Here is a 26,565-nt window from a genome sequence, read left to right as displayed (position 1 = left end):
TAATATATTCTTTACACTAATAATTAAACTTGGAAATAGGTCCAAAACAAAACATTTAGCTCAATAATAATTGAGAACATGCATTGAGAAAGAGTGGAAGGAAGATCACATTTGGGTCATAGTTGCAATGTACTCTCTCCTGGGAAGCTACAGTCAGATGGAATACACATACCTGCAACAATGTGCTTTGTAGGTTCCCTCATTATTTTTCACAACTCCAGATTAGCCTTTCAAATCATGAACAGTTCAGCAAATTACCTAAGGTCATCTTGCTGATTTAGAAATCAGTTTCCAACTATCAAAGAACTGACATCACAACTTTCAGATATTCCAGACTCATAAGAACAAGTGAAGAATCAAGTATCTCTCTGAAAATCACTACTGCAAGGCAGACGATTAAGTTAGATGAATCAATGAATTAAACTACTATCTATGAAATTACTGCACTTTGTTTTCTGATAGTTCTTCATAAATTAGATCTGAATATTATACAAAATGGTCTGTACATGTTCCCTTCCAATATCCTCCATAAATAATGGTTTCATGAGGCTGTTTAAATATAACCATATAAAAACCCACAGGGGAGAAAGAATGTGTGGGAAAGTTAACCAGTCTCATATTTCTAGTTGACTTACCAACCTGATTTTATTTAATAAAAAATACAATGTTGCACCATGGGTGAATGCAAAAAAAGTATCTTTTATGTGCTGTCTTTCCCTTTAGATTCTGGCAAACATATCTGGTACCTTACTCAATCCCTAGATTTCTTCCTTTGGAATCCTGTCCATCTGTCTGGCTATCTACCTGGTTTGAATGAAAATACTAAAATACATAATAAAATAACATGAGCAGATATTAACTATTTCAAATATTAAAGCAAGCTTTTCCAATATGAATTTCTGCACATCACTAAAAATTTTTTGAGGATAGTCAAATCTGAAAGGCAATTCATCCAACCTAGTTTCCAAAACTATTAAATAATTAAACCATTTTAGGAAAGATGTCATGTGGAGAACAATACTTATCAATTCTCTTGGAAATATCCATCAAATAGTAAACATACATGGCAATACAGAATCCATTCAACACATGTCTTGCCATTAATGCAAAGTGGGTTTTTTTAATGTTGTAAACAAATATTAACTGAATTAGAACATCCCTTTAAAAAAGAAGTTTCTTAGCTCTTTTTTAGCACTTAGAAGCACAATACATGAAAGTAATCCACAAACGGGTTAATCTTACGTTGCCAGATCAAGAAAATATCAATACATTGCTGCATAAAAGAACTGAAATTCATTACTCAAATTTCATGAGAAAGAAAGGCAACATTCTTGGGCTTTTAGTGCATCCTAAATTCAGTCTTCAATTAAAAGATGAAAATGGAAACTTCTCACTAAAAATCCAAGTTAATCTGGAATTTTAGTGAAAGACAACTTCAGTCCACTTCTCAGCAGCCTCTAATCTCCCAATCATTTCCCCAAATAGCTCCCCACCACAAAAGCAAAATATCTAGCAAGTTATTTTGTCCAGTGTCCACAGACTGTGGGTATTCACCACAGCCTGGCAAGTAATGGGCAGAAACAGACTTCTTTCCTACAAAGGGGTAACAAGAAGGGGTGGGGCTAGTAAAAGAATATTACCACACTTCCCGTTTAAAAGAAAAATACATATTTGCATCAGTATTCTCATAAAAATCCATGATGAAAATAGAGATCCCCATGCCAAATTCTTCCTAGTAACAGTTGAGATGAGTAAGGAGATCATATAGGAATAGACAGGTTGGACTGATGATTTTTTGACATGAAACAGATGTTCCTTTCAACTCTGGGCACAACTAATTTAAAATAATGATAAAACAAAGCCCATCTTACTTGGTGTGATGTCTATTCCTCATACATAAAGGAAGATGGTCATAATTCACTTTCTTCCTTTGAAACTCTACTTCTATTTCTTTTTCACACATCAAAATATCTAAGTTACAATATTTTCTTACTCATGTGTTATTTTATAATTTAAATATAAATATTTTTTATTTTTATTTATATTTACTTTTTATATTAATAAATTATTTATTTATTTATTTATATTATATATTTATATTATATATAAATATAAATATTTATATTTATATTAAATATAAAATTTTTTTATATTTATAAAAATATTACTCACGTACATATTTTATAATGAAAATTATCAGGTTAGTAATCAATTTCTATACTATACCATAGGGAACTACTTTTTTAATACATTCTTTATTTTTTATTCCTTGAATGTATTCTGTGTGTGTATATAATTTTTTCGACTCCTAGGCACATACAGAAGATAAGTAAAAACACAAGTTTACACAGAAAACTTAAACACAAATGTTCAAGGAAGTATTACTTATACTAATAGTCAAAAAGTGGAAACAACCCAAATACTCATCAACTAATGAATGGATAAACATATTGTGGTAGATCCATACAACAGAACATTATTCAACAATAAAACATGCTACAACATACATGAACTCTGAAAATATTATGCGAAATGAAAGAAGCCAGTCATAACAGACTACATAATGTGTGACTGTATGTCTACTGGGCTTCCCCAGTGGCTCAGCAGTAAAGATTCTGCCTGCAGTGCAGGAAATGCAGGTTCGATTCTTGGGTTGGGAACATCCCCTAGAAGACAGCATAGCAACCCACTCCAGTATTCTTGCCTGGAGAATCCCATGGACAGAGGAGCCTAGTGGGCTACAGTCCATGGGGTTGCAGAGTTGGACACAACTGAAGCAACTGAGCACACATACATTTATAAAGTTCCTAAAATGAAAAAATCTATAGAAATAGAAAGTAGACTAGTGGCAGAAGTTGGCAGGGGAAAGAAGGGAGGTGGGGATGGGGAGTAAGTTGCTAATAGGTAAGAGGTTTCTCTGGGGGATGAGGAATCTTAGATTTAACACCTCAAAAACCTGAACTCTCAATTTCCCACCTCAGATCAGATCAGATCAGTCGTTCAGTTGTGTTCGACTCTTTGCGACCCCATGAATCGCAGCACGCCAGGCCTCCCTGTCCATCACCAACTCCCGGAGTTCACTCAGACTCACGTCCATCGAGTCAGTGATGCCATCCAGCCATCTCATCCTCTGTTGTCCCCTTCTCCTCTTGCCCCCAATCCCTCCCAGCATCAGAGTCTTCTCCAATGAGTCAACTCTTTGCATGAGGTGGCCAAGTACTGGAGTTTCAGCTTTAGCACCATTCCTTCCAAAGAAATCCCGGGGCTGATCTCTTTCAGAATGGACTGGGTGGATCTCCTTGCAGTCCAAGGGACTCTCAAGAGTCTTCTCCAACACCACAGTTCAAAAGCATCAATTCTTCGGCCCTCAGCCTTCTTCACAGTCCAACTCTCACATCCATACATGACAACTGGAAAAACCATAGCCTTGACTAGAAGGACCTTTGTTGGCAAAGTAATGTCTCTGCTTTTGAATATGCTGTCTAGGTTGGTCATAACTTTCCTTCCAAGGAGTAAGTGTCTTTTAATTTCATGGCCGCAGTCACCATCTGTAGTGATTTTGGAGCCCAGAAAAATAAAGTCTGACACTGTTTCCACTGTTTCCCCATCTATTTCCCATGAAGTGATGGGACTGGATGCCATGATCTTCGTTTTCTGAATGTTGAGCTTTAAACCAACTTTTTCACTCTCCACTTTCACTTTCATCAGGAGGCTTTTGCGTTCCTCTTCACTTTCTGCCATAAGGGTGGTGTCATCTGCATATCTGAGGTTATTGATATTTCTCCTGGCAATCTTGATTCCAGCTTGTGTTTCTTCCAGTCCAGCATTTCTCATGATGTACTCTGCATAGAAGTTAAATAAACAGGGTGACAATATACAGCCTTGACGAACTCCTTTTCCTATTTGGAACCAGTCTGTTGTTCCATGTCCAGTTCTAACTGTTGCTTCCTGACCTGCATATAGGTTTCTCAAGAGGCCAGTCAGGTGGTCTGGTATTCCCATCTCTTTCAGAATTTTCCACAGTTTATTGTGATCCACACAAAGGCTATGGCATAGTCAATAAAGCAGAAATAGATGTTTTTCTGGAACTCTCTTGCTTTTTCCATGATCCCACCCCAATCTAATTCTATTCCACTACTGCCTATCTCAGTTAACAGCACCATCACTGGAGAGTTGATCTGGCTATAAATCTAGTTAGCCATGCCTCTCCCCTTTCCTTCTCACTTCACAATCTTTCCATCAACAAGTCCTATATTTTCTCCTTCCAAAATAAATCCTTCTTCCTATATTTACTGCCACTTTCCCATCCCTCACAAGCTTCAAGAGTCTTCTAACTAGTCTTTTTTTTCACTCACACATCCAATTTTTTTTTTCCCATATGGTGGCCAGAGAGAGATTTTTCAGACAAAATCTAGTCACATCACTTCCCTGCTAATCCTCAATATGGCTTCAGTCAGTCAGTCAGTTCAGTCACTTAGTCGTGTCTGACTCTTTGTGACCCCATGGACTGCAGCACGCCAGGCTTCCCTGTCCATCACCAACTCCCGGTGCCTACTCAAACTCATGTCCATCAAGTCAGTGATGCCATCCATCCATCTCATCCTCTGTCGTCCCCTTCTCCTCTTGTCTTCAATCTTTCTCAGCATCAGGGTATTTTCCAAGGAGTCAGTTCTTCACATCAGGTGGCCAAAGTATTGGAGTTTGAGCTTCAGCATCAGTCCTTCTAATGAATATTCAGGGCTAATTTCTTTTAGGATGGACTGGTTGGATCTCCTTGCAATTCAAGGGACTCTTAAGAGTCTTCTCCAACACTACAGTTCAAAAACATCAATTCTTTGGCACTCAGCTTTCTTTATAGTCCAACTCTCACATCCATACATGACCACTGGAAAAACCATAGCTTTGACTAGACAGACCTTTGTTGGCAAAGTAATATCTCTACTTCTTAATGTGCTGTCTAGGTTGATCATAGCTTTTCTTCCAAGGAGCAAGCATCTTTTAATTTCACTGCTGCAGTCACCATCTGCAGTGATTTTGGAGCCCCCCAAAATAAAGTTTCTCACTGTTTCCATTGTTTCTCCATCTATTTGCCATGAAGTGATGGGACCAGATGCCATGATCTTAGTTTTCTGAATGTTGAGTTACCACTGCTTTAAAATAAGATTTTAACTCTTTGATACTGGCTGAAAGACTCTACCCAATCTGCCCTCTGCCCACCTCCCGAAGATCACTGTGTACTTCTCTCCTCCTAATTACACTCTAGATGTAATGACTTTCTTCCTACTCTTATGCAAGCTCATCGTCACCTTGGTCTTTTGACTTGGAATGTCCCTCTCTCATATTTTCTCATCTTTTGCTTCTTCTCATGATTAATGTCTCAGCTCAAATGCGAACGTCCTCAGAGAGGCCTCTCCAAACTAACCCCACTTGAACTCACTGTCTAACTTACAGCCCTGTTTTATTTACTGCAGAGCACTTACCTATACAAATGGCTCCTCCAGCCTCTCTCATATCAAATTTGCTCACATCTATATTTTTAGAATCTAGAACTGTGCCCACTCATAGGAGCTGCTCAACACATGTGTGTTCAATAAATGAGTGAATGAATGAGGACTGATATAATGGGGTCAAATTAGACATAAGATCCTTTGGGAACTAGAGAAACAACATCCAGGGCATCAAAAAATTCAGCATAAAAGATACCAAATTTCTAAAATGGTGTAAAGATGTCTTCTAGAGCTTAGAAGTTAGAAGTGAGAACTCAAGACACAATGTTGTTTGTGGGAAATCAGGTGGTAAAGGAAGAGAAAAGTAGGGGTAACTACTGAACATCAATAGTAACAGCAAAGGGAGAAAGAACAGGGAATGAATACAGGTGTGGGAAAATCTTTTCTGTAAAAAGGAAAAAAGAAACACATTCTGATCACATCTACCTCTACCACAATCTTTGGGTTCACTGCCTCCGTAGTGAACTTAGAAAAACTGAAACATGACACAGACTTTTAAGAAAATTAGTCACTATGTCAATGCTTTAGGGAAATCTTATCTAACCCAGAGGGGGAGGGGATGGGCGATGGGGGTGGTTCAGGAGGGAGGGAACAAGTGTATACCTGTGACTGATTCATGTTGGTGTGTGGCAAAAACCAACACGATGTTGTGTGACAATTATCCTCCAATTAAAAAAAACAACTTATCTAACCAAAAGTCCTTATCATTACAGTCAATGAACCAGAAGTATGCAGATAGTAAAGTAAGCAAAAGCACATAAAATCCAGTGTTCATGATAATAAACCTTATTAAAGGTTGGCAATAAAACAGCCAGGATGAACTAGCTTATCAGTTCAGTTCAGTTGCTCAGTCGTATCCAACTCTTTGCAACCCCATGGACTGCAGCACGCCAGGCCTCCCTGTCCATTACCAACTCCCGGAGTTTACTCAAACTCATATCCATTGAGTCAGTAATGCCAACCAACCATCTCATCCTCTGTCATCCCCTTCTCCTCCCACCTTTAATCTTTCCCAGCACCAGGGTCTTTTCAAATGAGTCAGTTCTTCATATCAGGTGGCCAAACTATTGGAGTTTCAGCTTCAACATCAGTCCTTCCAATGAATATTCAGGACTGATCTCCTTTAGGATGGACTGGTTGGATCTCCTTGCAGTCCAAGGGACTCTCAAGAGTCTTCTCCAACACCACAGTTCAAAACCATCAATTTTTTGGCACTCAGCTTTCTTTATAGTCCAACTCTCACATCCATACATGAGTACTAGAAAAACCATAGCCTTAACTAGACCGACCTTTGTAGGCAAAGGTCTTTGCTGGCAAACTAACTTATGTCTTCAAAATATTTCATATTCCTGATCTGTAATAATTTTTCTCCATAAGCAGCGGTTTCCTACTGATGAAATGATATACAACTCAAACATTAAAAGCTGCCTGCAGGGTGTTTTGTTTATTTAGAGAAATTGAATAAAACTGATAGAAATAGCTGATTTAGATTGTGAACTGAAGATTCCCCAGGCTTCCCTTTCAGGTAGGAAAAGAAAGCTGCTACCAAACATTCCAAAATGGTATAATTCTGGCTGTCATTCCTGTAGAATAAAATTTTTCTTCCCAATTTTCTGCTTTCTGACTTCCTCCACACCTCCTCTGTCCTGCCAGATCCACCCTAGAAAGAACAGAATAGAACAACAACAAGGGCTTTTGCTTTACTTAGGGTTCTCTGGTGGCTCAGATGGTGAAGACTCTGCAATGTGAGAGACCTGGGTTTGATCCATGGGTCTGGAAGATCCCCTGAAGGAGGAAATAGTTACCCACTCCAGTATTCTTGCCTGGAGAATCCCATGGGTCGAGGAGCCTACAGTCCACGGGGTCACAAAGAGTCAGACACGACTGACTGACTTAACACTTTCACTTTCAGTTCAGTTGCTCACTCCTGTCCGACTCTTTGCGACCTCATGAATCGCAGCACTTTCAGGGCTGGATTTAAATTCTAGGTATTCTATTCTTACTGGCTGTACAAATTACCGTGGTTTTTTTTGTTTGTTTGTTTTTTAAAGGAAGCGAAACCTTCCCCTTTAAACGTTTAAAAAGTGCCAGCATCTCAGTCACCTGACCCTGTGGAGCCCTAGGCAGTCTGGGGCTAGATTCAAGGCCGTGTTCACTGTACCTGCTAATGATCTACTGCACACTGCTTTGGGGGGACCCCCTCACTGCAACCCCCAAGGGCCATCTCAAATCTGTTCTCTGAATCTTGCTTCCGTTTCTCCTATTGTCAGCTGAACTGCAGCCGTCTTCTCCACTCCCAACATCTTGCTCCTTGAGAAAGAAGAATGTCCTTCCCCCACACATGCCCAAAAACCTCCAGGACTCCACCCCATACATTTTACCCTCTTTCCTAACATTGTTATTTTCCAGGGATTCTTTTTCCTCTTCCTTCAAATAAGCTTCAGTTTCATTTATCACCAAAGTTAATTCCCTTGACCTGGTTAATCCCTGAAATCACCCCTTGGCATGGGTGTCTGTGTCTCTCTTCCTGTTTTATTAAACCAGCAGGTTTTACATGTTATCTCCATTTAATCTTTAATCCAAAGAAATAGGGTTTTTTTCCTTTATCCATTTGGGAAATATTTATTAAATACCAATTATATTTCATGCAATATGCTCAGTTAGGAGGAGGTAAAGATGAATAACAGACTAGCCTGATCCTCATGACTGCTTCTTTCACAGGACTGAAATTCTGCCATCTGGAAAACCAAGGCCTTTTCTCAGTCTTCATTTCTTTCCATTTCTTTGTAACATCGAACATGACTAGCCATCCCCTCCTTTGCAAAAAAACTCTCAGAGTTCAAAGCACTGCATTTTCCTTTTCTGACATATCCTTTCACTTTTGAACTAATTCTACTTCCTCCTTTCATCTATTAAAATGAAGGTATTCCCCCAACCACGGTCCTGTACTCTCTTCTCTTTCCTTTCTATCTTCTCTCCTTTGTGATCTTTTCCACTAGTATATCTTTTATCATCATCTCTGGGCAGACAAGTCACAAATAGAAGCTAAACTGATTACTGCAGTTTATTACAGATTAAAAACAAACAAACAAAAAACACGTTTGGAGAGGTTAGGAAGTTAACCCAAGATCACAAGAACTAGGAAGTGGTAAAGACAAGTCCTGAACCTTGGCAATCTGATTTCAGAGCAGGTGCTCTTAACCCATCGAGTACACTGCACTGCTTCCTGTGGCTCTTCCTCAAGGACCCCACTCAATTTTCCATGGTTCTTTAGGCATTTCTGCCTGAAGGTAGATTGGGGGCTTACAGGTGGCACTAGTGGTAAAGAACCCACCTGCCAATGCAGGAGACTCAAGAGATGTGGGTTCAATCTCTGGGTCGGGAAGATCTCCTGAAGGAGGGGATGGCAACCCACTCCAGTATTCTTGCCTGGAGAGTCCCACGGACAGAGGAGCCTACAGCCCAAGGGTTGCACAGTCGGACGTGACTGAAGCGATTTAGCACACACACAGGTTAAACACATGTTGATTCATCATCGTCCTTCATCAAAATCAGTCCTTGATTTTGATTTCTCAATTTGCTTTATGAAAATTACAATTTTCCCCACGATTCAACTTGAAACCCCAGTCAGCCTTATCCTTTATTATCTTAAGGTTTCCGAATTTCAATATCTTATACTCTATGCTAATCTATCGTGCTTACTCACTGCTGCCAAGTAATGTCTTATGTGCCCTTTAAAGTGGTGTCTCCATTGTATTTCAGACGTTATCAACTTAACAGAGACCTTCATGTTTTCAAACTTTTCCCCCCTAATATCCCACAGATCCTCTATCTTTTGCCCAAGCATTACACGCCTTTCTGCATCTGTGTGCTTTATCCTTCTTCCTTTCTTCCATCCATCTTAACTTCTACTTCCTCAACGTTACTTCTGCTTCCACAACTGTCACTACTAGGTCCAATGAGTAACTCCATTCTGCTGCTCCTTATCTTTCTCTCTTCTATAATCATGTGTGTCTCCTATTCTCCAAACCAAGCTCTAAGTTTTTTTGTGGGAACTGAGCATATTCTGTTATTTTCATGCTGCCTACAGGTTGCTTCTTTACAGGCGTAACAAATGGTTCTGCTCTGACATCTTTTAGGGAAAATGCTAACCTTGCTTTCCTTCCTCACCAGTAATATATATAGGCCACAGTATTCCTCATTATTACGTGTGAAGCTCCCAAAGGTACAAAGCCTTACAGAGGAAAAGAGGCCGACTTTACTTCCCCGGGGATAAAGCAGGGTATGTGTACGTACTCAATCGCCCAGTTGTGTCTGACACTTTGCAACCCCACGGGCTCCTCTGTCCATGAGATTCTTCAGGCAAGAATATTGGACTGGGTTGCCATTTCCTCCTGAGGGGATCTTCCCCACCCAGGGATCGAACTCGCATCTCCTGTACTGCAGAAAGATTCTTTACCATTGAGCCACCAGGGAAGCCCAAAGCGGACATAAAATGTTTTAATGAGAGAATATTTTTTATAGGAATTAGGGCTATTGACTCAGAAAATGAAAGTCTCTCAATCGTGTCCAATTCTTTGCAACTCCATGAACTATACAGTCCATGGAATTCTCCAGGCCAGAAACTGGAGTGGGTAGCCTTTCCCTTCTCCAGGGGATCTTCCCAACCCAGGGTTCAACCCAGGTCTCCCACATTGCAACATGAATTCTTTACCAGCTGAGCCACAAGGGAAGCCCAAGAATACTGGAGTGGGTAACCTATTTCTTCTCCAGTGGATCTTCCCAACCCAGGAATGAACTGGGGTCTCCTGCATTGCAGGCAGATTCTTTACCAGCTGAGCTACCAGGGAAGCCCATTGACTCAGAGACCTAGCCAAATTCCAGTCCAGGTAATTCATGCCTTGCTCCCTAGATCCCTCTGCTATTTCAGCTGGGTATGCTGGCTCCTCCACTCCCTAGCCCGGGTGGGAATGTGATGTGCTCTGTGAAACAGCTGCAACAGGCCACCCAGGAGGACGGGTCTCACAACACTAGGCACAAGAATCCTGAGGGTCCCTTACGCACACCCTAGAAGTACTGTGGGACCTAGTTAGGGAATGTCTGAAATCCCAGAAGCAGAGATGCTAAATAAGCATTGGTATGAGCCACAAGAATTTTTCAACAAACATTTCTCACTTCCCTCCACCCTTCCTCCCCCAAAGCTTGCTACAGACAGTATGAATGAAACACTTACGTCCAGGATGGAGGAGAAATTATCCTCTCAGAGCTAAGTGCTATTTTTAAAACTCACCCTTTGTGTGTTCACTGTATATTTCTAACCCTGGTATCTATAAATTTGGATTTAGCTGGTTTAGGTTAAAGCCTCTACCTAAAATAGTCTCCTACCTAAAATAGTCTCTCAAAGTTTGTAAAAGGTCAACACATACTTATTTCATCTTATAAAATCATTATTACTTTAAAAGATCAAGTATCTCAGTGATACTTTGGCCATTCCTGTCCATGCCTGAAGCGCTTTCTCTTTACAATGTCACTGGCAGATAACATATACTGTGACTACGAGCATCAAATGGAGCACACAGTGCTGTAAGTACTGCAATAACTGGTTCTCTGTCAAGGTGAGACATATACTTTCTTTCAAATAGACTTAAGGTTAACAATTTTTATTTCCCCTGTTCCTGATCATAAATACATAAGAAGCAGGGGGCAAAGTCAATCCAAAGAATATTTTTTTCCTAAAGATAATTATGTGCAAAGCACACAAATATCAGTGAAAGTGGGTCTTAATCCTATTTATACAGGAGTCAAATAATACACTGACACTTTTTTCCTTCTCTAATTCTACTAAAATGAAAACTGGCCAGAAATCAGGAGCTCTATGCTCAGATAACAGGAGTAGACTTTGACCTTGAAATCCTGCTGACAATCTGGAATTAGGATTTTTCCCACCCTACTTTCTAACGACTATACCAACCTTGAGTCACTGCTTTTGAAGTCAAAGAAGGCTTCCTCCTTGACAAAACTCCTATGTCAACACAAAAAAATTCTACTCTAAATTATATATACATGTATACATATATATATATATATATATACACACACACACACACACACACACAGAGACACACATTGAGTAAAACAATATTATCCTCCTTAAACAAGTAATATAATACTTAAAACAAACCTGGAGAGATCTTACAAATTAAAATGTTTTATAGATGCTTCCCTGTAATAATAGGGGGGAAATATTGCACAGTTAAGCATTGCTAGGGAGGTTAATAAGTACTTCAAGTTATCTTCTTGATAAATGTGAGTTTTTTCCCATTATGTAAATGAAGGGAACAAATGACTATTTTCCAGCCATCAGCTTGTGCTGAATTATATGTCATATCAGAATTAATCTAATTTTCTTGAAACAATATAATGTACACAAATCTAAAAAATTCTGGGTCTCTAAATATGTATTCATTTACCATGATATGATATAGTTTTAGAAGTTATTTATTCATTCATTTATTCAATAAATGAGTTGCTTCCCTTGTAGCTCAGTTGGTAAAGAATCTGCCTGCAGTGCAGGAGACCTGGGTTCGATCCCTGGGTTGGGAAGATCCCCTGGAGAAGGAAATGGCAACCCACTCCAGTATCCTTGCCTGGAAAATCTCATGGACAGAGGATCCTGGTGGGCTGCAGTCCATGGGATCGCAAAGAGTCGCACAACTGAGTGACTAACACACACATTTATTCAATAAATACGTGTGAAGGGTGCCAGGCACTATTCTAGACACTGGAAATTCAGGCAGTGAATGTCCATACCACTTTTAGACACCTTACTTACCTTTGGTTTTAAACCAAAACCTACATTTTAAAAACAATTATCAATGCAATATCACAACTGCAGTAACTATCTAGCTTTTCTTGTTCATAAACACATGGGATTACTTAGGGCACTTTTAATACTGGTTAATTTTTTTAAAAATCCACTCTAATTATCCTCCTGTCCTTTCTCTTTCACTTAGTCACTTTTTTTTTTTGTATTTGCCCCAAAGCTACATAAAACAAAATGTAAGGTAGATAAGAAGTTGTTATTCCTCTCTTATCAGCTGTTCACACCTAATGACTCAGGGCTGTAAAATCCCAGAAACCCACCTTATTTAATACCTTCCCCCAGATTTTGTTGCACTTAAGTGATTCACTGAAAGAAAAAAACTGCACCTGTTTCCATTAGTGTTTGCATGCTTTCATGAAACTTTATAAACCATAAGTTGATCACTCAGGGTTAAAAAAAATTATCTATTTTCCAGTTCTCTCTCTGTTAGCACTTACTGATTTTCTTGCTTCTCAGTATTGTATCTTTCCTATCCCTCTTTAAATTCAAAAGTGGTCATTTTCATAATACAGTTCCAAGATCACCTCCTCTGAAGTTCTCCCTTTCCTTTCAAACAACAGTTACCTCCTTACACCCCAGAATGAGTAAACATTTGCATTGTCTCACTTATCAACATGCCTTGATAACGTATTTGACTCCACATCTATTTTACCTTGAAATGAAGGACCTTTATCTTTGTATCTTTGTTTATCTAGCAGGGGTGTGGAACAAGGTAACTGTTCTTTTGCTACATTGAAATTAAGAATCGTGTTCCCCAAAATTCAGTTTTACTAGCAAATTTAAGTATTATTGGCAGAAACGTACAAAGCTTGGAAAATGCAATCTGGCAACACTTATCAAGAATTTTGATAATCCAACCCTCTAACTCATTAGTTCTCCTTTATGGATACTCCCAAAGAAAAGAACTAGAAATATGAAAAAGTTTTACAAAACAATGTTTACTATTATCATTTATCATAGCAAAGAATAATAATAAAAAAAAAAAAAACCCAGCAATTCTAAACTGATGTTTTCTTAGTGAAGTGTAATTCAAAGGATTTGTAGTCAGATAGGTAGACTTTGTAAAATTAAGACAAAAGACAGGACAAAAAATTGTGTATTTAAGTCCAGTATTCTGACAAACTAAGAAAGAAACAAACAAAATCTGTACCATGTTTGGGGTAACTTAACTTTGAATGTGTCTTCTATTTTTCTGTATTTCCCCAATTTGGTAACATTTTTATAATATTTTAAAATATTTTTATCTAAATTGGTAACAAATAATAAAAACTGGATTTTAGAGGTTTATCCAAAGTGTACAAGTCTCTCTGCAACAAATACGATCTTTATAATCTTTATATATATGAATCTTTGATATAAAAGCATATACAATTTGTTCTATTAAAATAAAAAATTCATCATAAATAGTTTCTACAAAATGGCCAGAATGAATTTCACAAATCACTTCTCCTATATCTGACCTTTAAACTGCCATTTAAAAATATGATCAAAATCCTTTCACGAAAAGAACATATTTTCTAAAACATATAACAAAATTATAAAGTTACAGAATTGTGAAATTCCCAATTTCCTATTACATATCACACAAGAAAAAGTTCCCTGAAGAGGAAACACAAATAAATGCTTTAAGATGTGTTCCCTTTTCTAATATTGAAACAAGTACACTTCCCAGTCCTTTTACCAAGTTTCAGAACTGATAGACGCTGCGGCCTCTAACTGCCTTTATTGAAATATCCAATAATCACTCTAAGCAAATAATACCCATGATTCGCATATCCAAAACTCATAAAATATCACCAAAATGCTTTTTAAAGTGAGCTCTGTTAAAAGAAAAGTGAAAAAGTAACAACCTTTGGAGAACAAATTGAAAATTTTAAAACCCTTTTTTTTAAATGTAATAATGCCATGAATCTGGCATTACTGAAGAGGTACTGATGGACACACAATGAAAATGTTACCCCGTATTATTGAATCACTTCACATGGTTTAAAAAAAAGAAAATGCGCTAAGAATTTGTACACAGTTGCCCCCAAATTTACGGAATTATACAGAACTCCAACGAAGGATAATCTGTCATCTGAAAACTAATGGAATGATTAGAAAATTGTGAATAACTGGGAATTCATTCATTCAGTTAATGAATGCCACCTGACATGAAGCCTCAGGTCAATGATTTATTTCATGTCACAGTCTTTGTTAATCATAGGTCTATTTCAAGAGTCAGAATCTTATTTTTTACCCATTCAGTTGTCCATTTATTCAACAAACACAAGTATATTCAATACTGTATTACTATGCCAGGCACAGATCCAAAGATAAATTTTAAAATGTCCACAAAATGCTTGAAAGTTACAGCATAAATAACGATAATATAAGGGGAGAAGTGTGACAAGTTCCTGAAGAAACATGAAGAAGCTATTCAGGGGATGAGAAAAATAATCATATCTGTCTAGAGAAGCAAAGGAGGTGTGGAGAAGTCAGAGACAGCTTCACAGCGGAGGCAATGCCTGAACTGAGTCTTAAAGGAGAGAGGATTCCAACAGTACCAGGTGTCCTCACTGCATCTGCAGGGTAGACCAGGGCTTTCTCTTCCTTTGAACAGGCTGCTTTACTCTGACTGGCCAAACATTTCTCCCTTTTCTGTCAGGCACACTTACCATTCCAAACACAATCTCACCCATGAATCTCTTCAGGAAATCTATGATACCAGTCACCTCCAACCCATAACTATTATACACGGAAGGCCCTGTGAATACCTCTAGTAGAGCCCATAAAAGCTACGGGCACAATATTTATCAATCGTATCAGATTCAGGCTCCTCTGTCCATGGGATTTCCCAGGCAAGAATATTGGAGTTGGTTCCATTTCCTTCATACCTTTATACTATTAGTGGGTTTGATCCCTAGGTTGGGAAGAACCTCTGCAGAAGGGAATGGCAACCCACTCCAGTATTCTTGCCTAGAGAATCCCATTGTCAAAGAAGCCTCAGTTCAGTTCACTCGCTCAATCATGTCTGACTCTTTGTGACCCCATGGACTGCAGCACACCAGGCTTCCCTGTCCATCATCAACTCCCAGAGCTTGCTCAAACTCATGTCCATCGAGTTGGTGATGCCATCCAACCATTTCATCCTCTGTCACCCCCTTCTCCTCCTGCCTTCAACCTTTCCCAGCATCAGGGTCTTTTCCAATGAGTCAGTTCTTCACAATAGGTAGCCTAAGTATTAGAGTTTCAGTTTTATTATCAGTCCTTCCAATGAACACCCAGGACTGATCTCCTTTAGCATGGACTGGTTGGATCTCCTTGCAGACCAAGGGACTCTCAAGAGTCTTCTCCAACACCACAGTTCAAAAGCATCAGTGCTCAGCTTTCTTTACAGTCCAACACTCACATCCATACATGACTACTGGAAAAGCCATAGCTTTGACTAGACGGACCTTTGTTGGCAGAATTGTCTCTGCTTTGTAATATGCTGTGTAGGTTGGTCCTAACTTTTCTTCCAAGGAGTAAGCATCTTTTAATTTAATGGATGCAGTCACTATCTGCAGTGATTTTGGAGACCCCAAAAATAAAGTTTCTCACTGTTTCCATTGTTTCCCCATCTATTTGCCATGAAGTGATGGAACGAGATGCCATGATCTTAGTTTTCTGGAAGTGGAGCTTCTAGCCAACTTTTTCACTCTCCTCTTTCACTTTCATCAACAGGCTCTTTAGTTCCTCTTCACTTTCTGCCATAAGGGTGGTGTCATCTGCATATCTGAGGTTATTGATATTTCTCCCAGCAATCTTAATTCCAGCTTGTGTTTCATCCAGCCCAGTGTTTCTCATGATGTACTCTGCATATAAGTTAAATAAGCAGGGTGACAATATACAGCCTTGACATACTCCTTTCCCGATCTGGAATCAGTCTGTTGTTCCATGTTCAGTTCTAACTGTTGCTTCTTGACCTGCATACAGATTTCTCAGGAGGCAGGAAAGGTGGTCTGGTATTCCCATCTCTTTCAGAATTTTCCAGTTTGTCGTGATCCACACAGTCAAAGCCTTTGGCGTAGTGAATAAAGCAGAAGTAGATGTTTTTCTGGAACTCTCTTGCTTTTTTGATGATCCAACAGATGTCGGCAATTTGATCTCTAGTTCCTGTACCTTTTCTAAATCCAGCTTGAACATCTGGAAGTTCATGGTTCGTATATTGTTGAAGCCTGGCTTGAAGAATTTTGAGCATTACTTTGCTAGCATGTAAGATGAGTGCAATTGTGCGGTAGTTTGAACATTCTTTGGCATTGCCCTTCTTTGGGATTGGAATGAAAACTCACCTTTTCCAATCCTGTGGCCACTGTTGAATTTTCCATATTTACTGGCATATTGAGTGCAGCATTTTCACATCATCATCTTTCAGGATTTAAAATAGCTCAACTGGAATTCCATCACTTTCCACTAGCTTTGTAGTGATGCTTCCTAAGGCCCACTTGACTTCGCATTCCAGGATGTCTGGCTCTAGATGGGTGATCACATCATCATGGTATCTGGGTCATGATGATACTTTTTGTATAGTTCTTCTGTGTATTGTTGCCACCTCTTTTTGATATCTTCTGTCTCTGTTAGGTTCCTACTATTTCTGTCCTTTATTGTGCCCATGTTGCCTATCAGGCTATGATCCATGGGGTCGCAAAGAGTTGAACATGACTGAAGCAACTTAGCACGCACTACTTGCTATACCTAAGAGTTATTTTTCCAACAATAAAAAATTTAACAGTTTTGTATTTGGCTTTCACTTGCTACACTTCAGTAGGAATTGACACACACAGCAGTGCTGTCCAAGAAGAAACAACGCAAGAAGCATCTGTCTTCCATTCTTCACTGGTCAGACAAAGTGAGCCAGAGAAGGAGAATGCCTTTATCAGCAGGTTTCTCTGGGCTTTGGTTAAGGGCTGAGTGCTTTTTTTGAGCAACAAGTAAATCATTTAGAAGAAGTAATCCTAGGAACTCATTGTATATTAAGATATTTTTAATCAGTTAATATATTAAGTTCACCAAAGTATCTCATTCTTCTGTAATCACTTTCTACCATTTTAATAAGATTTTTCACTACACTGTTTTCCTTTCACAAATTAGCATGGGGATGCCTTTTGAAACTTCCATTTGATCTTCTGTTACTGCAGCAATTAAAACACTATCTTCTCTCATAAGTTGGAACCTGAACAGTCAATTCCATACATTGTGTTGGAAATATAAAATGTATAAGACATAGTCCTTTTTATAAAGGAACCTGAAGTTTAGTGGGGAGATAAGTCAAGCACATACAGATCAGTACAGAAAGGTTAAGTTTTCTGTAACAACAATGAACAGGATTCATGATGGCAAGATTCAGGCTTTAGAGAGAGACAAAACTGGGCTAAAATTCTTGACTCTGCCATTTAGTAAGAGTAACTCATAGTAACTATTTATAAATGGAGATAATATTGCCTCTCCAAAGGCTGCTGCTGCTGCTGCTGCTAAGTCACTTCAGTCATGTCCAACTCTGTGTGACCCCATAGACAGAAGCCCACCAGGCTCCCCCGTCCCTGGGATTCCCCAGGCAAGAACACTGGAGTGGGTTGCCATTTCCTTCTCCAATGCATGAAACTGAAAAGTGAAAGGGAAGTCGCTCAGTCGTGTCCAACTCCTAGCGACCCCATGGACTACAGCCTACCAGGCTCCTCCATCCGTGGGATTTTCCAGGCAAGAGGACTGGAGTGGGGTGCCATTGCCTTCTCCGCTAAAGGCTGCAGTGTGGATTAAATAAGTGAAGTGAAGTGAAGTGGCTCAGTCGTGTCCGACTCTTTGTGACCCCGTAGACTGTAGCCCACCAGGCTCCTCTGTCCATGGGATTCTCCAGGCAAGAATACTGGAGTGGGTTGCCATTTCCTTCTCCAGGGGAATCTTCCCGACCCAGGGATCGAACCCAGGTCTCCCACATTGCAGGCAGACGCTTTAACCTCTAAGCCACCAGGGAAGTCTTAAATAAAATATTAAATAAAATATCTTGTAAATATATACATGCCACTTAGAAGGTGTTCTTTAAATAATGGCTATAACATTTCTATTAGTTTATTATTATTATTATTGATTTTGGTAGTAACAAGCAACCTCATATGTTGTTAACATGAGACAGTGTTAGAAAAGGGGTTCACCTATCTAAAAAAAAAAAAAAAATCAATTATAATGTTCTGTGATTGTGTATAAATAACAATGCATGCTAAGTCACTTCAGTCATGTCTAACTCTTTGCAACCCTAAGGACAGTAGCCCGCCAGGCTCCTCTGTCCATGGGATCATCCAGGCAAGAATTCTGGAGTGAGTTGCCATGCAATGTACTGGAGGGGATCTTCCAGGACCCAGGGATCAAACCTACTTCTCTTATGTTTCCTGCATTGGCAGGGTGGGTTCTCTACCACTAGCGCCACCTGGGAAGCCCCATAAAAAACAATAGTTGATTTCAAAACCAAACAACAGAGCTGTCCTCTCCCTCCTCCAAACCTATCAGTTTCTTTATCCTAAAGAAAGAGTTAAGCAGATGAAAGGTCTACGAGTTCACCTTAACAAGCATTGAGATACCTACTTTAACTGGAATCATAACCAGCTATAACCTAAAAATCGTAACCTAAAAAATTTCCTACAACAAAAATAACTTTTTACTGATAGTTTTAACAAAAGTACCATATGAATAAAACAACTTTCACTATAATCAGATATCTAAACCATTTTGAACACTCTCCAAATTGTTTATTTAGACTTTGGTACTTGAACCCGTCTGCATTATGGTTTTAAATATTTAAATTTATATTATATAAAAGCCTTCCTTCATCTCCCTTGGCAGAAACAATCTTTCCCTCCTTAGAAATTCCAGAGCACTTTATTCACGCTAGACTTAGAACACCACTTATATCTTCTATGATGTCTATTTGTGTCGACGGCCTTATTATTCTTAACATTCTGCCCATTTTAATCATTAAATATTTATCAAATAAAAACATAAAATGAGGTCACCTTTGTGAAGGTGCTTAGTAATCTATAAAGTAATATAAAATATAAAGGTATATTTCAGAGTAAAAATATTTTGCTAAGACTCCCATTTAATATATCACAGTACAGTTCACTAAATGATACTATTATGACTTAAAAGCTTTAACACAGCTTTCCATGTAAACCACCAATGAACTAATTGGCAATTAACTGTCAATAATTTATGGGGGGGAAAAAAAAACACTGTACACACCATATGCCAATAAATGAGAAGGGTCAGATATCTTAAAAAAAAAAAAGAAATACCAAGCCAGCCCTAGAGACACTAGGAGTTGGCCTGCCTCTGTATCAGCCTAAGGAAAAGACTCACAAATTAAGATTCTAGTTAACAAAAGAAGTTAAATGTCCAAGAAAATCCTATTATGTGCTTTATGATAATTCATGATGGAAAAAACTCAAATTACTATATTTTAATTTTTATACTGAGTTGATGTCCTTACTCAGGAACATAAATGCAGAATTCAGATTTCATAGCTGAGACCTAATTTTGTGTACATGGGCCAACAGTTCATGAAATCCTGATTCATGTTCTATTTCTATCAATCTAGGAATTAACAAAACCAGCAAAGATCAAAATTATCCACTTGCATTGTATCTGAAATTTTACATAAATATAAAATGAAATCCCTTTTTAACTTCAGCAATAGAGGTAAAATATACTTGTAATAACATATTATTTCAAGCTTCTACTGTACTTTTTAACATTTTACAAAACAACAACATGGTGTATCACAGACTATATAATAAGAAATGGTTTCTAAAGATCAAAAAATTCATCAGGAGATGAACGGCAAGAAATCAGTAGTGCCATAAAAAATCATTTACCACAAGTTTTAAAATGAGAAAATCACATGTACTATTTCTAAAGACATCTAACCATCAGAAGCTTCAATCCATTGGATTCTGAACTGTGATCACAGTCCTTCATGGACTTTTCATAATCTAACAATAACTTAGTTATAAGAACATCAACATAGACAAAAAAATCAAAACAGCAAGGCAAATTAGTATTTGTTAACTACTAACCTAACTGATCAAAATGATAATTTCTAATTCTCATCCTAATAATATGAGAAAATTCTATTATCACTACCCACTATTTACTAAGCATGTCTTCTTAGCAAATGTTAGCAAACTAACGAAAAAAATTTTAGAGGACAGAAGTTACATATAAAATCTCATATGCTTGAAACATATCTACACTATTTTTTCTTCTAAAAACAAGTCAACTATATTGGAATGTACCTCTCTCTCTGATCCATTGTATAATGAATGCTCTTTGAACATGTTAATGCAAAAGGAAAGAAATTCTTCAACACTGAGTCTCCCAAACATGATGTATGTGACTAACAGCTGGGAGGTAATGTGACTGAAACTGTTTGCTCGAAATCCACTAAGTTCAAGGCACATAAAAATGCACAGGTGACAGTATAGTTGGATGTGCAAATTTGTCCATGAATGTAGCCAAATTTTTGGCAATTCTCTAATGGTCTTAGATGTACAGACAATGGCCTTTCTTCTTCAGCTGTAATGTTACACTTAAAGAACATGGAGTTGGAAGGCCTGCTTGGTCTTTGAAACAAACAGGCGTAAAACTGGGATTTACAAAAGGCATGGCATTTCAAATACAAACAAAAATTTGTACAAAAAAGTTACATGTTTCACAAAATCTGCCATGTGCAACCAAAAAAAAAAAAAATTTTCATTACCTTGGGGTGAAAATGTTATTTTGCATTTTATCCTAATTTCCCCTTAATTATTTAAAATTTTTTTCTGCAAAAGAAATTTTTTAAAATCATAATCTGGGAAGGGAGTGCTCTGAAAGGAGAATTCATATTTTTAACCACGAGCTCTTAGTGTACAACCTTACAGACTTCTTTACATCCTGTATTTGCTTATTCTTAGGAATGAACTAGGTATCTCTTTTACAAACCACCTAACAGCCACATGTGATTCTCGTCACTCCGTAATGAGCCCCTCCTAATGTCCTCAATGGGGTAGAATGTTATAGTAAAAAAAATGAAAGCATAGTGTTTTTCCATTAAGACTTTATAGCTTGAATAGAGGTTTAACAAATGTATACATGCATAGGTACAAATATTCTATAAACTAATCAGCACGACAATACAAAATAAATAAATTGAACATTTTGAAGGAAAAGTACAATATCTTATAGGTGAGCAGTAACAGATAAAACTGACACAGCATTTTGCATTTTAGAAGTGATTCTCATAAAATTCACTGAATCCTCAAAACCACCCATGACACCATACGGGGATTTTTTTTTTCCCCCACTTGACTAAAGAACAACCCGAGGTCAAAAAAGTTATGTGACAGAACCAAATTTACATACTGAGTACACTAGCAATAGAGCCAAGATTCAAATTGGGTTCTCACAGCTAAATCAAGGCTTCCAACTAGATTTATAATTTAAACTGTCACAATTTAATTTAATCTTTACAACAACCCAATGAGATAATAGCAGCTAATATTCATGGAATGCAGCTTAAGCCACTTAATTGCCACAAAAACCCTATAAAAGAGTGATTACTCAATTTTACGGATGAGAAAAGTGAGGCTCATGGAAAGTGTGTAAACTGCACAAGATCACACAAATCACAGGTAGAGGAATCTTAACTTAAATCCAGGGCATCTAGTTCCAGAGTCACCTTCTTCACCTCATTCTTCAGCAGATTAAGAAACTTGCTCAAAGTCACAAGAAAATTGCAAAGGGAGAACATGAAGCAAGCATTTTAGCCCTAACTACTTTCCTAAATATAACTGAAACAATGAAGATCACTAAATCCAGAAGGGGCAAGGTAGCTGTGGGGTACATTGTTCTTGAAAGCAGATTGAACAAGTGAGGAACATCAGCAGAAAAGCAGCAAGGAGTTTCAGCAGCCTAAAGACTTATCTTCATACATTTGAAGCAAAAGTAAAATGAAACCTATGTGAGCAGAGACAGGGGTGTTTACCATCCTGGTGTAGCCAGTATGAAAGGTGGTGGATGAAAAGGGACTTGTAATTAAGAAATTAGTAAAAATGAAACACATTTAAGAGACAATGTTAAAGCCACAGAAAAGATAGGAGATAGGTGTTTTAACACCTCTAAAAGAACTGATACCCCCACTCTTGCCAAAAGTACCAAGCATACAGGAAGATATTATACAAGCACTGAAAGAATCTGACTACATTTTTGCACTTTTCTTTTCTACACTAAACTGTCATGTACAATAGCAACTCCTTTTCACCATTAAAAATCTTCCTGTGGAGTAGAGAGAAGTGGAAAAAGAGAACATAATTGAGCATAAAGTGTATTCCATTAGTCCTCCTGTCCTGAATCTATGGTGCTGGTTACTTTTACACATAAGATGGTCCTCAGACTCATTAAAATCAGGTGAAAGAAATACAAACTTTCACTTAAATGAATAAACTGAAATGTCAACCTAAAGTACACATTAAAAGCAGAATCTGCAACAAAGAGGAGAAAAAAAAAATCATGGCAGAGACCAGACACAATGATACCAGATACTAGGAAGCAACACTTCTTAGAAGACAAATTAAAGAAAGAAAAGCAACCCTGATGGGATTTCTTTTCTCATTACTTAAATCAGGTCACTGAAAGGGACTTACACTATGGCGTTTTCTTCATTTTAATTTCATCAAACCATAAATTCCCATGAAAATATTAATACCTTAGACACGTGCTCACAATAATTGGAATGCCTAACCTTTCAGTATAAGTACTTTTGCATGAGTTCAACAAAATAAAAAGAATGCAATGAGACCCCTCCAAGTTTTTTGCTTATGTCAACAGCTATTTTATGAGTATGAATTATCTTTGCAGTTATAAAGCATATGTAAAATACATTACATGAGTGAGAAGTCTTACTGCAGATGATCAAGTAAAGGTCTAAACTGCACTCAGAAACATCAAAATCAAGCTGAATTTCCTGGAATATAGGAACTATAAAATGTTCCTCCCAAAGCCGTTACTGTTAAATATACCTTAATGAATTAAGTTCAAGTGTAACTACAATTGAAATATATGATTTAACTGAGTTATGACCTATTTTTCCCCTCAAAAGCAAAAGGGAATAATGACAGTTGTGAGACTTACATTTTTCCATTCCAGGGTTTTTCTGAAAGTTATTTAACAGTGGAGCTAAAGGCAAATTGCACTTAGTGACATTTATTTGCTTTAAAATATAGTTATGCTATTACCCACAGAAAAGATAAGATTTTAACAATTTATCAAGTAACAATTGTATTTGGTCACATTTTTAAAACTGCACAAACCAAGAAGCACTCAGGCAGGAAATAATCTCAAAAGGTAATATGATACCTACAGCTACAATTATAACTAAATGACTTACTTACAGAGAACACAACCAACATACAACAGAACCGATAACCAACGTGACAAATGCACAATTAACATATATGTGGTTGAAAATACCCACCCCTAGCAGAAAGCTTTTTGGTGTTGATAATTTTGGCAGCATATTCTTGTCCAGTAGGGATTTTCATACATCTTCTCACCACTGAGAATGCCCCCCTGAAAACCAATAATTAGCAGGTCATCAATATAATCAGCTTGATATTCTATTAAAAACTTACATCTGAGTATTTTTATTGAATTTAGTGAACTGTCAAATATCAGTGCACCATATAGTAATATCTAGAAAACGAACAATTCTTCCTGGAAACTCAGACCTTCTTTAACGTTGAAGAACAAAAATAAATTTTACTTAACTGGGAGCACACATTATTAATCAACAAAATGAAAGGAACTGCCAATTATGACGACTCTTGTTTGCACATGAAATTTGAAAACATTTTACAATTCACACTCACACAGCACCAAATGCTCTGAGAAAAAAATCCTGCAAAGAGCTGAAGAGGAGCAGCAAAAATCTGCTGCCTATTTATTTTGGTAGGAAAAAAAAATTAATGTGGCTCCAAGTAAGTAAATATGGCGATTGTTTTCATTAAAATAAATCTTAGGAACATTTGTGTGTGGTTTAACAAATCCTGCTGTGGTGATTTCTCTCTGCCCTGTTTTGGGCTGGGGGAGGGGAGAGATTTGAATTAAGCTGCTCTTCCGACATATTCTCCATGTTTTAACAGCAGACAACATAAATATATAAGGATATGATCTTCATTACATTTAAAAGATATTTACACATCCTTTAATTCAACTGTAGAAAACAACAACATACACATAAATGCACCTCTTTCTTAAGTAATGTTCGACATTAGCGATAGAGGAACTGGGGTTGGGTTTGATGCTACATAAATTAACGTTCACGGCTCGGCCCCTAGGTTCCTTTGCACAGGTTCTCAGTAGGTCTCCCGCCTCCTTCCTTAACACTGCCAAGTAGTCCTGTCGGTCAGGTGTAGAAGGTCGTTTTTAAACAACATACGACGTTAGGTTACCCCTGAGAAGCACTATCCCGGTCTCCAGAGGGCTTTTCCACTGCCTGTGTAAATAAATCCTCCCAGAGAACTCGAAGATGTTCACGTAAATCCTAGGAAGGGTGATGATGAGCGAGTAATCTAGTGCAAGGAATAATAGTGGATATGGGACAGGGGGTCGAGTTCCTTTGGGAGGCTCTTTTCCTGGACAGAACAACTACTGGATGCGAAACAGACTCTACGCCAAGTTGAACTTTCGGCATCAATAAATATGGCACCGTCTGGGGCAGTGAGTTCTCATTTGAACGTGGGTCGTATGGCTGACTCGCCGGCGAACCCGGCGGCATCTCTATTTACAGAAAACGTGATCTATGTTGCATTTTACATGGGTTCTTGTTTCCTCTCCATACACACACGCGCACGCGCGCGCGCGAGCTCGCACACTTCTCAGGATGACAGCTACAACTGCAGGGATCGTAAATCCACTAAGTCTCTAGTGCAGGGGGGTGGGGGAGCGGGAGAAGGTGGGCTAAGGATTATCAGAAAGGGCCGCAGCCGGGGTGGAAGGTCGTTCCCCTTCGTCTTCCCCTCCTCTTACCAAGACAACACCTTCCTCCGAGCCAACACACCGGGGGCCCTCTTCCCTCTCCTCCCGTCTCCCAACTCCCTCGCCCCACGCGGGAGGCCCGTGGGTCGGGGGTAACGCGACCCGCCCTCTGCTGGAAAGGGGACGTGCGAGTACCCGGCAAAGGCGCTTACTTTCCGAGCTCCTCGAAAAGCTGATACTCGTCCGTGAACCTGGTGCAGGTTGTAGTCGAAGCCATCCTCGGTCCGGGCTGTCCCCCTGGCTGGGAGCGCGGCGGACCAGACGAGAGCAGACGCGCGGCTTCCCCGGGACTCGCCCCGCGGCGCTGTCACCCAGGGCCGCCCTCACTTTCCTCGTCCGAAAGTAGCTCGCCGGCGAGGGAGTGTGCGCAGGGGCGGGGCGGGAGGGGAGATGACCAGAGAGGGTGGCGTGGGGTCTCCTCCCTGCTGTCCGCCGATCCTCCTCCTCCTCCGGGCCTCGCTTCCTTCTTCTCCTCCCGACGCTCTCTCCGACCCCTTTCTAGACCCTCTCTCCAGATGCAGGCGCAAAGTACTCAAGAAGAGGGGCCGGGAAATGGAAAACAGCCGGGCACGGGGCGAGAGGCGAGCAGTTGCGAAACGATCCGCACCGGGGCAGGAGGGGTAGAGGCGGAGGGGAGGGAGTCCGAGGGGGCGGAGGCCGCGGAGCCGGGAGCGGACGGCGTGAGCCCAGCTGCAGCTGTCAGCGGGCGCGGGGCGCGCCGGAGCCGGCCTCTCTCCCGCCCGCACCTCGGCGGCCTCGCGCTCCACACGAGCCCGCGGCGGCTCCGAGACTGCGCGGCGAGAGACAGAGCGCTCCGCTCGGGCGAAGCCTCGCCCGCCGTCCCCGGGCCTCCGCCTCCTCCCCAGCGCCTCCTCCCGCCGCTCCCTCCGCCTGCCAGCACCCCCTCCCTCCCGAAGCCCCCTCGTGCTGGTCCTATCCCTCCCGCTAGCGACTCTCACCCTGTCCCTCCGCGGATTCCTCCTTCCCTCCCTCCCCGGGTCTCACGCGCGCACGCCCGTCTAGGGAGAGACCAGGTGGGTGGAGGAGGATGTGCGGGGGAGACGCCTGGAGAGGGTGTAAGTGAAGGAG

General features: G+C 39.5%; 1 protein-coding gene across 31 annotated transcripts in view; it reads right to left on the bottom strand.

The window, feature by feature from the left end:
• Positions 1 to 26,268, bottom strand: part of CAMK2D (calcium/calmodulin dependent protein kinase II delta) — a 308,358-nt gene extending 282,090 nt beyond the window's left edge. For 30 of the 31 annotated variants that reach the window (XM_005207624.4, XM_010805904.3, XM_059887553.1 and 27 more), the window contains exons 1-2: positions 25,629 to 26,268; positions 23,915 to 24,009 (exon numbers count right to left, since the gene is read on the bottom strand). In XM_005207624.4, coding sequence (XP_005207681.1) covers positions 23,915 to 24,009; positions 25,629 to 25,693 — 160 coding nt within the window. In that variant the 5' untranslated portion in view covers positions 25,694 to 26,268. 31 annotated transcript variants of the gene reach the window in all.
• Positions 26,269 to 26,565: the final 297 nt, after the last annotated feature.

The sequence above is a fragment of the Bos taurus genome, chromosome 6 (genome assembly GCF_002263795.3).
Source record: "Bos taurus isolate L1 Dominette 01449 registration number 42190680 breed Hereford chromosome 6, ARS-UCD2.0, whole genome shotgun sequence".
Taxonomy (NCBI): Eukaryota; Metazoa; Chordata; class Mammalia; order Artiodactyla; family Bovidae; genus Bos; species Bos taurus.
Note: the sequence above shows the minus strand (reverse complement) of the source record. Positions and strands in the feature narration are given on the sequence as shown.